This window comes from Ursus americanus, chromosome 1 (genome assembly GCF_024610735.1).
Source record: "Ursus americanus isolate L20-20 chromosome 1, mUrsAme1.1.p, whole genome shotgun sequence".
Lineage (NCBI taxonomy): Eukaryota > Metazoa > Chordata > Mammalia > Carnivora > Ursidae > Ursus > Ursus americanus.
The window spans coordinates 69,926,029-69,940,608 of record NC_142127.1 but is presented as its reverse complement, the minus strand read 5'-3'; the positions used below and the strand labels follow the sequence as shown (position 1 = coordinate 69,940,608).

Sequence of the window (14,580 nt, the reverse complement as noted above, 5' to 3'; positions counted from 1 at the left end):
CTTGTTTAATAGCATCAGACAATATGTATAGTGTGTATAGACAATATGCATAGTATAACAGTATAACTAACTGTAATAAACACAGAAAGTGGACTTATGTCACTAACCCTTGTTAGAACCACTATGCTGTTATGGGTAGGTGCACTAGCTCTGGAATTAGAGTAGTTGTCTCTGTTAGTCACTGTTTAGTTCAGTGATCTTTCTGAGACTCAGTTTCCCCATCTGTACTTTGACCATATAGTGTGAGGAAGAAAAGAGTTACTGTGATTTGGGTACTTACGGTAGTGTCTGAGAAATTTGATGTATGTTGTTCCTTAGTTGGAGATTTACTAGGCGGTGTATGCATATTCTTTTAATTATACTAGTATTATCTTTAATTATATTAGCATAATAAAAAAGACATAGATGTTTATGAGAATTCAGAGAAATAGGGAAGATTTCTTGAAAGAATTGGTACCTTAAATACTTCAATTAAAATTACTTGATTTCACTTGGTCAAATTTCCTTGATAAGGTAAAAAAATCAAATCATTTAATATCTACCACATGCTTGACATTCTGAGATCCTACAATCTCAGTCATGGATCTTGATGTTAGGTTCCATCATTTTAGAGAAGAAAGGGCCATAGAGACAATGAGTCTAGTGGTTTCCAAACTGTGGGAGAGAAAATCAACTTTTAATGGGTCATGACCAGCATTTTTCAATGAAACACAGTAGAGAAGAGTAGAATATATTAGGCTGCATGGCATGGAGTAAAGGTAAACATTAGTTCATGAAATTTTTGAAGTTTTATATGCATATGTAAATATGTGCTTAATCAAAATTTAAAATGTATTTCTTACTTGGAGTTGTGCCCATAAAAATATGAAATCCAGTAGTAATTCCAATCACTTCATCTTATTAACAAAGTAAGTGAGGTGCTAGAGGATGTTAGTTACATGGCTTAACCAAGATTGTACCCCCAGTTAAGGGAAGTGCTGAAACTAGTCCCAAGTCTTCTGCCTTTGTCCAGTGCCTACTGGGCCACTCGCAGTTGTTTTAACCTACTTTTGGGGATGAACTATTTTAAAAATGGATAATAATTATTTACAATACCTTCTAACATTAGTCATCAGAGAAAAGTGAAAATTTTAAATCTATTATAGAAAGAGTAACAGATGGCAGATTTTATAACTGTTTTTACATCGGAACTTCAAGTAAAAGAATTGGTTACTGTTACAGTTTTAAGACATAAGCAGTTGAAGACTTCCATTTAAAAGTTATTTTGGGTATTGGCCTATTCCAGAACAGCAGCTTTTGATGCGTCATCCCTTGTTGGCAGCCTGGGTAGAGAAGACAGGGGTTTTCTTCTCCTTCCTCCACCTGCCTCTGCTTCAGCCAGAGCAGGCCTCCCTTTCCTCTGTTTATATTAAGTTTTAAGATAATATCTTCTTTGGAAAAAAAAAGTATCCTACTGCTTGCAAAGGAAAGTTTGAAAGCCAATGTTCTAGAAAATACAGATACATCTATATTAGCTACATCAGTTAATAAGTTGTGCATAGGTTATTAATTGTATAAATATTGCTGATAGATCAATTTGTTTATACCTCAATAAAGCTGGAAAAATAAGACAAAATTTTAAAAAGACATCAACTTGTATAGAATATCTCTGAATAACTTTTCATTAACTCTATGAAAAAAATCTTTGCCTTAAGAACAATATCTGTCATACCTGAGCCTGCCTTCCCTTTATCTCCTCGCACTGTGCTTTCTTTTCCCCCTTGCATCTAACATGCAAAACTGCTTCTGGTTTAACTTTTCCTTCATTTGCTCATTTGCTCGCTCATTCATTCACCTAACAAATATTTGTTTTGCAACTACCACATGCCACTGAAAACATAGCAAGAACAAGACAGAGTTGGTCTCTGCTGTTTTGGAGCTTCTTGGTTTAAAGAAGGAGACCAAGATTAGTGTGATGAGGGTTAGAACACGGGAGTATGGGGTACACGGGAACAGGGAGTCTGTATGACCTGGCATCGCTTCATATCTCTTGGCTTTCTGTGCTCTTCCATCCACTTGGTGAATTCGTTTAAGTTCATCCTTTAAAATACAGCTCAAACACCTCTCTTCCTGTGACATCTCAACCTCTCCAATGAAATGCCAATAATGAAGTTTTTACAAATTTCTACTGTTGCCCATATTATTATGTACGTAACTGCTTCTCACCTCCAAGCTCTTTGACGGTGCCCAGTAGGTGGTTCAAAATGATTGAATCTCCTCTGGATGCAATATGCTACACTGTTGAACATAATACACAGAAGATTTTTTTTTTATTAATTTGAAGTCTAACATAGAATAATGTAGATAATTCATAATTTTAAAAAAACCTGATATCAGTTGCTGTCCTAAGTGAAAATTATATATGAAAGGAATACTTGGGTTTCTTTCATATGTCTCTTAGTAAGGATAACTGTTTTTAGTGAGATGCTCTGCCTTAGTCAAAAGATATTAGCAGCATGTGTTTGGTCTCCAATCTTGGTTTCCCACTAGGTTTGCAAATACTGTGACGAGCTGACATTTGGAAATGAGGAAGGGTTTTTACATAAACCAGTATATTGTTAACTTTGATGATAGAAATATGAAAAAAGAAGCCTGTCTCATTAATTTTTGCTCCTGTATTTTAACCTGAAACATATTTTGATCTAATTAAAAGTTAAAGGAGTCAAACTAAAATAGTTAAATTAAGGATAACATTCTGTGGTAATTCATGTACCTATAGATTTTTGTTCTTTTTCCTGTTTTTTAAGTTTAGAATACTTTTGATTTTTCACTGAGGCTAAAATATAGTAAATATTCAATTCTGAGAACAGAGTTCTTTGAAATCAGGATGCTATAGAAAACTTAACAGACATAAGACTTGATTCTGTTAGTTTTCACTTTTGGGGTAAAGAATCAAGTTTATAATATTTAAGTTTTATATGTATTTTAGCTTTGAAAAAGATTCATACATATTAGTATAGGCACTCGTAATTCCATTTCAAAATAGGAAATAAATAGTGTAGGGGCTGAAATTGTAGAATATATTTTTAGGGAAAAATAAAGATGAGATTTTATTCAAAAAATTGCTGTTAATAAAAGTTCAGGCTATTAAGCAACATTAAAATGTTTAAAAATTTCATAAACAGAATTTCCAGTTCATATCTTATTCTAGCAAATTAATAGATTTTAAAAATCTGATCATATAAAAATAAAAATGAAAAATCGATATCTAGTATCACTGTTGCTTAACATCATTAGGAAAGTTCTTTTCATTGCAATAAAATAAGAAAAAATGAGAGTGCAATAACATTCGGAAAGAGGAAATAATATTTTATTTGTAGATAATATATTTCATCTAGAATATCAAAGAAAATTAGCTAAAAATCTATTAGGATAAAGGAATTTAATGGAGTAGATATATTCCAAAAAGAATATTTAAAAGTAACAACCAAGAAAAAGTTGTGTCTGTACTGATTCTAGTCAACCAGTGAGTAGGAAACAAAACAAAACAAAAAACCAAAAATTAGCGTGACTAGCAATGCATAGTAAAAAAAAAAAAAAAAAAAAGACAAAACTTCACAGAAAAGCACGAAGATTTGAGTAGGACCTCTCTTTTGGTCTGGTAAGAAAACTAAATGCTGTAAACATGTCAGCTCTTTCAGAAATACATGTTTTAGAAATAATGCTAAAGTTAACCTAGAAGAAAGAAATAAAAGAGCCAATAAAAATTCAGAAGAGTGAGTTTGCAATTAACTGGAGTAAGTTCTGGAATAAACTCTAATATATAAAGCCTTCAATGCATTATAAAGTACGTTATGAACCAATGGAAAGATAATAGGTCGTTCAGCAAATGGTGTTGACAGTGGTTTTGTAGAAAAATGTATTAAGTCAGAGTCTCACCTCACACCAAAATATGTTCTAGATGAATTAAAGAATTAAATATGAAAGAAAAAAATAGAAGACATAAATGTTAAAAGAGCATAGGAGAATAACTGATTTGCCTTTGAGAAAGAACTTTCTAAAAAAATACAAAATTGATAAAGAAAAAGATTAATAGATTTGACTCTAAAAATTTATAAGCTAAGCCAAGAAGCATTAAACTTAAGAGACCATCAAGCAAATATATTTTATGGAATTTATTGCATTTATTTATATTTAAGTAATCAAACTGTAATAAAAATATTTTAAGATGGGGCACCAGGCTGGCTCAGTTGGTAGAGCATGTGACTCTTAATCTCAGGGTTGTGAGTTCGAGCTCCACATGTTCGGTGGAGAGCCTACTATAAGAAATAAATTAAAAAGTTTTTTAAATTAAAATATTTTAAGACAATGTGGAAACATATTCCCTGCCATATATTTGATTAAATTTTGAATCATTGATAATTTTTTAAACTGTGGCAATTTTTTTAAAAATTTATTTTAGAGACTGAGAGAAAGAGGGCAGGGAAGGGTAGGGGCAGAGGGAGAGGGAGAGAGAATCTAAAGCAGATTCCCTGCTGAGCAGGGAGCCCCGTGTGGGGCTCAAACTCACTACCCCGAGATCATGACCTGAGTGGAAATCAAGAGTTGGATGCTTAACCAACTGAACCACCCAAGTGCCCCAAGCTGTGGCAATTTTTTAAAAAGAGTCTTTACATTTCAGAGATACTTAGTCAAATATTTGAAGCTGAAGTTTTATGATATCTAGGATTTGTTTGTAAATAAACCAGGATGAGATGAGGAAGAAGTGAAAGAAGATTGGCTAAATTTACAAGGGTCAAAGCTGAATGATTTGTATATCAAGTTCAGTGTACCGTTCTTTTTACTTTTGAACAAAGCTTGAAAAAAATTTTTTAAAGATTTTATTATTTATTTTAGAGACATAGCATGAGTGGACGGAGTGGCAGGGAGGCAGAGGAAAAGGGAAAGAATCCCAAATCCCAAGCCTACTTGGTGTTGGGCACAAAGCCTGATGCGGGGCTCGATCTCACGACCCTGAGATCATGACCTGAGCCAATCTGGTGCTCCACCAACAGAGCCACCCAGGCGATCCTGACCAAGGTTTGAAAATTTCTACAAGTAGGAAAAAATGTAAAAAGAAGTGTAAACAAATTTGAAAACAAGCAGGAAATGGGCAAGGGGGGAGCTATTTGTTACAATAATGTTAAAAGATACAAATAAAGCTTTAGAAACTAGCACTTTATGACAATGAATGATATTTGTTCCCTGATACCTATTGGTGCCCCCTGTGTTTCTATGGACAGCATTGCATTCATAGTTAAGAAACAAATTTCCTAACTTCCATTGTGATTGTATATGATCATGTGCCTATGGTCTGGCCATCAAGGTATCAGTGGAAGTGTCATTTGTGATTCTCAGGAAATCTTCTTAAAGGATGTTTTCTCCTTTTCTATTTTTTCTTTCTTTCTGGTGGTTGGAATATGGATGCCACTTGAAAGGCCATTTTGGCCAAAAAGATCAAAGCCATGTAATAAGAAGAGTGAAGGAGCAAGATGGCTGCAACTTGGATCTCTGACAGTTCAGACACACTGTCTTCCCAACCCTGGACTGATTACCTCAGGCTCCCTTTACATGGGATATGAAGTCCTTCTTTTTCATGTCATTATCACTGTGGGCTTTTTTTTATCTCGGAACTGTACCGAAGTGTAAATAACATACACAATAGGAGAATGGGCCAGTATACTAATAGACAATGTACAGAGGGAAAACATGTAATTAGACAAAGAGCATCTAAAACATTAAGCCTTGAACATAAATTTTAACTATTTTTTACCTTGCAAGTTGTAAAAGTCCTGAATACAGTATTTACTGCCGGCCATCTCGCATGGCGGTTAAGGGAGCTGTAGAAGGAGCCACCCTTTGTTGTTTACTAGCTGATTTAACTGAAAATTTTAGCCCTGTTGCCTTGCCCCAGTTCCCCCATATGTAAAACTGGGATAACAATAGTCCATGCTCTTTTTAAAGCATTTGAGGATGAGAAAATAAAATGTCAACATGGTGCTTGGCATTTATAAGTACAATATTATATAAAAACAGGTTTAAAAAGAAAAAAAAAGTGCTCACTGCAACTCTGAAATTTCTACAGCCATTCAGAAAAGTAATTTGGCAATATAAAAAGCCTTTAAATTAATTACACTTCTAAGACTCCAGCTTGATTAAGTAATCAGAGGTGAACACAAGGGTTTATTCAAAAAGATGTTCACTGTAGCATTATTAACAATAGAAAAATGGAAGCAATCTAAATAATAGATTAATGTATTTAATCCATTATAATGCACGCATATTATTTAACTATGAAAAATAATCATTTTATTCAAGGAGAAAATGAAAATGAATTTTAAAATCATCTGACGTGCCTGCTTTGGTTAATTAAGATCTTAGCAGTGAAGGAAACTGACAAGACAATTTTAGGAATTCATTAAGCCAGGCATAATCTCTGGGAAGGAGCAGAGTATGTCTGTACTTTAACGGCAATAGAAGTTCAAATACTTGTCATCCCGATGCCCTAAGCTCCCCCTTTCCCATCAAAACTGCACATCCAGGCCGTCAAAGGACTTGTGTGAAACACCGTTAGTCAAGGTTGGCTGCATTAACACCCCAAACACCAAAATGTAGGACCAATTTGGCAAATGTATCATGAGCCTCAACAATGTCACTGATCTTTCATCCAGGGATTTCCCTTCTAGAATGCTGTCACAGGAAAATATTCTTAAGCACAAATATTTTTACACAGTGCTATTTATATTATGAATGGAAAACAATCCAAATATCTAATAACAGAGAATTGACTTAAAAATGAGATAAAATTAATATGAGACTATTATGCAGTAATTAAAAGCATGTTTATTAGTTTTAACTGGAATATTTATGGTATGATGTCGAGCAAAATAATTAGGATGCACAATTAGATATATTGTTTAGTCTCAATTGTGCATAGAAAAAGATTAATAAAAATACTGAAGAAGAAAATTTATTCAACAAATAATTATTAAACATAGTTTTGTGTCATTTTTCTATCAACCTATATATGAGTATGAGTCAATTATGTAAAACGCTTAAAAGATAAGCTGAGCCATACTAAACATTGTAAGAGTTTATTTGAGCAAAAATTAGTTGGAATTGGGCATTGCCAAACTGTAAGTGGTTAGGGTGCTCCACTGACCAGAGCTGGGGAAAGAGGGCAAGTAGGGAGCAAAGAAAGGAAATTATTTGATTGGCAATAGCTTAAAACCTCATTGGCTATTTGTATTGGGTTATCCTTAGGATTTCGATGTTGATTTGACTTTGTAACCTTGAGACCTTTATAAGCGTAGATTTTGGTTTCCTTACTTAGGTCACCAAAGCATTACAGCCAACTCAGTCTAACAGCCTCCTTATTTAACACTTTTATTCTTTCCATTTAACATTTCCGTTTAACATTTCCACATGTTCTACAATCATGAGTTACTTTCATAATTAAAAATATAATAACCATTTAAATAACTACAACTTGAGATGCTTATTATCTGGTGTCTCAGACGGAAAATGGCAGACCAGGTGGGGAGCCCTGAGTAGGACTATAGCCAAGAAGTATGGAAGGATGATGCAAAAGGACTGGAGAGACCCACCAGTTCAGCCCATCCTGCAGGCATCTGATAGTTTTTATGACATCATTTCCTTATACTCCAAAGACAAAAATAATTTTATAAGTAACTAGGAATAACAGAAATCTAGAAGCTGAAAGAATTTTGGAGGGTTGAACGTTTACAGTCAATATTTAAAATAACATGGCATCTTTTTCCGATCTTACTCCAGTGTTGCTAGAAAATGTTGGAGAAGAACTAGATCCTATTCTGGAACCTCTTCTACTAAAACAGACTTTTAAGCAGGGTGGCAGTACGTGTATCCGACTTGGGGACTCTACCATTGAATACGCACCAGATTTCCGCTTCTATATTACCACCAAGCTAAGAAACCCTCATTATCTTCCTGAAACATCAGTAAAGGCCAGTATCTAAAGTGAATATTTCTATATTGAATTTTACAATTAACAACTCTATTTTCCTCCTAAGGCATAAGAAGAAAAGGTCTTCCTAAGAAAAATAGATTTTGTCTTTGTTTGGCATTTCCCGAAATTGCTATAATAATTTCCAAATGTTTATTTTGTATGTGCATGTAAGTAATAAAGGAGCCTTCAGTATGCAGTGAAAAAAAAGACTTTGAGAATCTAATTTCTATAATTATTATTCTTAGAATTTCATTGTTAAGAGTAGATGACATATATGCACTTCCTTTGTAATAAATGATAATATGCTAAGTCTTGGCATTGAAATTAACAAAAATCCATTCTTCTTTCTCAGAATAAGATTGCTGCTATCTGACTTTATATAATTACTTAAAAGAACTGATTTTCATCAGTGGTTCTTTGAAAATACTAGAAATTCCTTTCAAGAGCAAAGTTAATTTAAAGTTTTAGTCAATGACTAAAATTACTTGAGATGTTGATCTGTGACTGAATTCCTGGAGGTCATTCCATTTTTTATTCCCAAATCTTGACACTTGATCAATGTTTGTGAAATGAGTGAGGGAGGGAGGCTTAACTTTCATTTACAGAAGCTAGCAGGAGAGGACATTAAGAAATGTTGATTCAGATTTTGAAAGTTACATATGGGAGACAGGATTTAGCTAGGGAGTTCAAATACTGTCCTTTATTGGAAATATTTAAATTAATGTAGGCCTCTCTCTACAAAGGCAGAGGAAGCAGAAAGATGACATAATTCATTCCCTCCAAGATGAATAAACATGGTCACTGCTCTCAAGAGGTTTACATTGTAAATAATGTGTATGTTAGGTGACTATATTTATGATTAGGAAAATACAGGAGCTCAGAATTGGGGACATACTTTAGGCTGGACATTTGGAGAAGCCAAGAAAACTGAGGGAAATGGGGTAACCCTTGAGGTTAGTTTTAAAAACACAGTGTTCAAATATGGAAATTTTTGCACTATTTTTAACTAATTAAAATAACTGTTATCTAAACACCTAAAAATTGTGTATTATCTATCTATCAGGAGAGGTAGTATCTGAACATGGAATCTGAAGCCAGACTACCTTGGTTCAAATTCTAGCTTTATCATTTGCCAATTCTGTGACATTAACCAAATTGTTTAATCTCTTTGTGCCTCTATTCCCTAGTCTAGATAACGGGAATAATAAATATCCATCGCATAGAGTGGTATGAAAGACTAAATAAATTAATCTACGTAAAGGCTTAGAATAAGGCCCAGCACATAGTGTTATATGAGTGTTAACGATTAGCATTATTATTTAACTTTTAAATATAAGTGAGAAAGAATGAAACATAAGAGAAAATGTTAAAATCCCAAAGCTGTGTTATTTTTTTTTTAATAGATGACATGGAAAACCATTTTTACTTTTCAGTAAGATCTATGAAAATTTCAGAAATAATTAACAATTCTTAGTTCAGGAGTAACTAGTTGTAGAAGTCATAAACTGCTCTGGGGAGGAAACTGATTCAGTATTAAAATCCTTAAGATCCCTAGGGTGTCATATTGTTTCATTATTTTTAATTGCTGGGATTGATTAAACAGGGCTTAGAAAACATAGTGAGGCAGTTACTTGCTTTCATTTACAAATTAAAATACTTCTTCTAAATCCTATTTTTAGGGTCTTTTATGTACCTTTGCTTTCTAGGTACCCAAGGGATGATATCATGCTGCTATAATCCTTTTGAATCTAAATGAAAACGAAATTATGAAAGCATATGCTGTATAATTTGAAATGTTTCTTTGTTATTATTTCTTTCAATGTTTATTGTCATTTGTGAGCAAATGCCTAGATTTACAAAATCTTGATCTTGAAAGATCCAGCATTAATGGAATATGAATAAATACCTCCTTGGGTCTGAATACAGTGAGGTAAAGTTTGTAAAACATACATTTCCCTCAATATTATGACTATGGTTTAGGGATTAAAGCAAATACAACTTGTGTACTTGGTTTCTAATGTCAAGAGGAAAAATCTCTTGAAAGCTTTATTTTTTCCCATGAATAAATGACAAAGCACTAGAGAATTACAAAATAACATGTAATGGGTTTTTTTAATTGCTCGATTTCAGGAATTTCTTATTCTCCCATCTAAGTGTATGATTATGCTCATGTAACCTATTCCTAGTGGTATCCAAAGCCCACCACAGGTCAAGTGAGGGGGGGGGGAATTTAACCAAGAGGAAACCACCACAGAGAAGGTGCCAAGATTGGGCAGAGGAGGGGGTCACGTTCCTAGGGACATAGCAAGAAACTGTTTTACACTTTCTGATCACAGGTAGGACATTTTCTTACAGAAAGGGAATTACTCTGTTCTTGTGGAGGGAATATTCTCAAATTCTCTTATTAGGAAAGGTGGGGAAATATAGAGTCTCCCATTCAGTGGCCAGAGCTGAAGCACATGCAGACATTTCACAGCTGGAGTGCGTGGGATTCCACCAGCATTCAGTATAGCAGACGTGGAAGGCACGTGGAAAGGAGGCATGGGAGGTGATACTCAAGACATAAATATGGGCCTGAACTCAAGACACAAGGGCAGAGAGCAGGCAGATTGCAAAATAGATGTTTAAAAAGGCCAGGGTGGGGATAGGGGGACTCAAATTAAGCCAAGGTCAAGTAAGTGTTTATTGACCTATGAGTTCATTGATGACCAAAACCAGAGTTTCTATAGTTTATCACTGTGTGTATTGATGGGTATATGGAGGCTAGGATGAGAGTAGATTGTAGAGCAGTGAAGAATAGAGTGAGGTAGAGACAGAAAGCATATATAAATAACATTTTCCATAAGTATAGTTGTGAAGGCACAAAGACAGATCATTCTGTAGCTGGAAGGGATTGTGGGAGAAAGAGAATGAATTATTTGTTTATTTGCTATGTGAAAGAGAGACCTCAGCATGATTACTTTCCCACTTACAGGAAAGAACCAGGGGAGGAGGAATTTTAAGATGTTGGAAACAGAGCCTGTAAGAGCCATTACATAGTGGGATAGAGAAGGTGTTGATAGATTTCACCTTGATAGACACCATTAAAATATACTTTCCCTAGTTCACAATAATGGCTGTTCATATTGTAATATGATTATATAATAGGCCATATTATAATATTATATATCATACATTATATAGCATATAATACGATTATCACATTGTAAATATCCTATATGCTCATGACAAGTAATAACAGTGTTTTTTTTCCTCCTATCTCACTTGATATGATTTCCTTTACTTTTTGACACCACCTGGATCTGTAACATGTAGATTAGCTCGTCTAGCCAGTGTGAAAGATAGCTTCCAACCTGATTCTAATTGATTTGGGGATTAAACAGTTGTCAGAAATTGGATCAGTTGGAAATAGGAATAAATTGATCGACAAAACCCTTTGAAATATTACATTATATTATTATATCTTTAATCATAATCTCTACAAATTTCTACTTTTCACATATACTACTTTAGTAAATAGAGTCTCTTAAGGTCAGAACTTATAAATGCAGAGGCTTTTTCGATAGAAATAATGGTGCAATTCTTGTATAATCTTTCATTTATAGGTAACATTATTAAACTTCATGATCACTTCTGAGGGAATGCAAGATCAGCTGTTGGGAATCGTGGTGGCACGAGAGAGGCCAGACCTTGAAGAAGAAAAGCAAGCCTTGATACTACAAGGAGCTGAAAACAAAAGGTTTCAAACATAAAACACAGAATTGTTGGGGTGCCTAGGTGGCTCAGTTGGTTAAGTGTTGGACACTTGATTTCAGCTCAGGTCATGATCTCAGGCTCCATGCTGAGCGCAGAACCTGCTTAAGATTCTCTCTTCTCCTACCCCCTCCCCCGCTGCCCCATCCCCCACTCACAGGCGCTTAATCTCTAGAATGGATTAAGGTACCTTTTAAAAATCTATTTTGTTAGATTTAGTAGATGCATTGAATGGGGAGATTTTAGAGGAAAATAGAAGGCATTACAGTGTGTCTATGTTAATTTGGAAAACTGCATAAGAGTGTATTTTTACATACAAGTTCTCAGGCACTGGAAGAACTGGAAGGTCTACCACAAGTCAAGGCATTGAATTTTCAACTATCCAACAAAGTTTTAGCATATCCAAAACTTTAGCAAAGTTTTAGCATATCCACAAAAGTTTTAGTATTCATAACATAACCGATGTTACCTCTTTTCACCAGAGTGCAGTCTGAACGAACACACTGCCTCCAGCTTTCTGCTCCTAATGGTACAAAGGGTGAAGCTCTAGAAGTCATGAGAAATTTTAGAAAATAAATGGAGTGACACTTTCAGTTCACTCAGGGCTGAGATACTTGATGGCAGAGCAGATTGGCTTACACCTCTCCCCCTAGTTAACCACATAAATGATAGTCAGAAAGAGAAATGGAGCAGAAAGGCCTGTCTTTGTGACATTTTGCAAGATAAGAAATTAATTATACAACATCACTGTTAAGGGTGTTTGTCACAAAGTGATGTGATTCTTTAGGTCACAAGCTCTTTGTTTCCCAGACAAGAATGTGTGCGCGAAGCGCATTTAAATGATTTCTTTCTCTTCTGAGAAAATTGTGTTTTATTCCAGGCAGTTAAAAGAAATAGAAGACAAGATTTTAGAAGTTCTTTCATCTTCGGAAGGCAATATATTAGAAGATGAAACCGCTATTAAGATATTATCTTCCTCCAAGGCTTTGGCTAATGAGATTTCTCAAAAGCAGGAAGTAGCCGAAGAGACGGAGAAGAAGATTGATAGCACCCGCTTGGGCTATCGGCCTATTGCCATCCATTCCACCATCCTGTTCTTCTCCATTGCTGATCTAGCTAACATCGAGCCCATGTACCAATACTCACTGACCTGGTTTATTAACCTTTACATCCTGTCTATCGAAAATTCAGAGAAGTCAGAAATTTTAGCAAAAAGGTACGTAAAAGAAATATTAATTAATGGTAATACTAACTCATGTATGAAAATTCGATAGTAATTGGTGGCTCTCACTGTTACAGAATGGTATGAGCATGACAGCTCTGACTAGTGTGAGCTTGATTAATCATTATACTAGAAATAAATTTGAGGATGAGAAATGAAATAGATGTGACCAAATTCAGCCTACCAGGAAATCGTTTACAGGGAGATAGGATTATAATGTAATTCTAAAAGGAGGAAACGGTTATCTCTGTTGATCATTTGCAAAATATATTTGTGATTGGAGATATGGAAAGAATAGTTAATATCCCTAAAAAACAGGAGTCTTACCCTCTGTAAACTAGCATTCCAAAAATTACAAATGCACATTTTTATATATACATAGTTACAATTTGTCAAGTAACAAGGTTTTTAAAAATACCTTGTGATTATTTGTGTTATTCGTTTTTACATAGAATACCTTATTTTACACTTGGCTACTGTAATAAATAATGGAATTAAGAACCTACTTAACAGTAAATGTATGAGAAAATAAAATTTCATTTTATTTATTACCAGTGAGATGAATTTTAGTTTGGTATTAAAACATATTTTTGATAGGCTCTAACATGAAATTACTTGTTGAACAAAGAAAAGAGTTCATTGCAATCATGGCCCTCTCTAACTTTATTGATCATTATGAAGCTAGATACTTCAGTTTCTTGACCGTTCATGCCCACAAAGGAAACTCAATTTAATACTTATCACTTGTAGTGAAGAAGTCATTCTTTAGAAATTCAAAATGAGAATCTCCTGAAAATCTGAATTGAATTCCTTTCATTTATCATGGTAGAACTCTGCTAAATTTTGAATATTCTTAGACTGAGCAATTTCTTGTCAGTATCGTTATTTTACAAACTTGAATATGAGATCCACAAAGGTGTAAAAGCTGACACTTGGCTTAGCAACAGTTTCTCAGCTATCTGCCCATGAAAGAGAAGGGGGTGATCTTCAAGAAGAAATGCGTGATGGTGGAGTTTAAAGTATGTTTTTGTATTATGATATTTGAAAATGTCTAGTTTATTTCTCTATTTCTTGCAGTATCTGAAATTTTCAAGAGTAGGAAGGATTAATGAAATATAGAAAACCAAATTTTAAGTGACCTTTCTTTGAAAAGTTCCCAGCAATTTGCATTACGTTGGTTAATTGTACAAGCATGTCTGGTTTTCACACAAGATTGAGTTCCCTGAGACTAGGGTTTTGAAGGGTTTGTTTGCTTGTTTAACAGTCCCAGAACTTATCACAGTGCCAATCACATGGAGCCACAACGGTAAACAATGTTTTGCTTTTCACTGCAGTTCTTTTCTCTACCTTGCTTAAAACAAGTCACCAAAATATTATTATCTTAACTACTTTTAAATTAAGGTATTTGCTGGAGTCTAGAGAAGAGAATTTCTTTGCTCTGTCACTTAAAGACACGTTTTGTGTACAGGAGTTAAAATTAGAACAATTTTATGTTTTACAAATAAATGTTCCTTTATCATATCTTGTTTCATCAAATTAGAACTCATCTACACATACGACATGTTTCTTCATAAGTGTGACTATAGTCCCTTATGATTTC

General features: G+C 34.3%; 1 protein-coding gene across 1 annotated transcript in view; it reads left to right on the top strand.

Moving 5' to 3' along the window:
• DNAH7 (dynein axonemal heavy chain 7) overlaps positions 1 to 14,580 on the top strand; it is a 252,588-nt gene that overhangs the window by 180,816 nt on the left and 57,192 nt on the right. Inside the window, exons 49-51 of the mRNA XM_087854980.1 lie at positions 7,813 to 8,003; positions 11,611 to 11,744; positions 12,639 to 12,974. Of these exons, the coding sequence (XP_087711106.1) occupies positions 7,813 to 8,003; positions 11,611 to 11,744; positions 12,639 to 12,974 (661 nt within the window). The remainder of the gene's footprint in view (positions 1 to 7,812; positions 8,004 to 11,610; positions 11,745 to 12,638; positions 12,975 to 14,580) is intronic.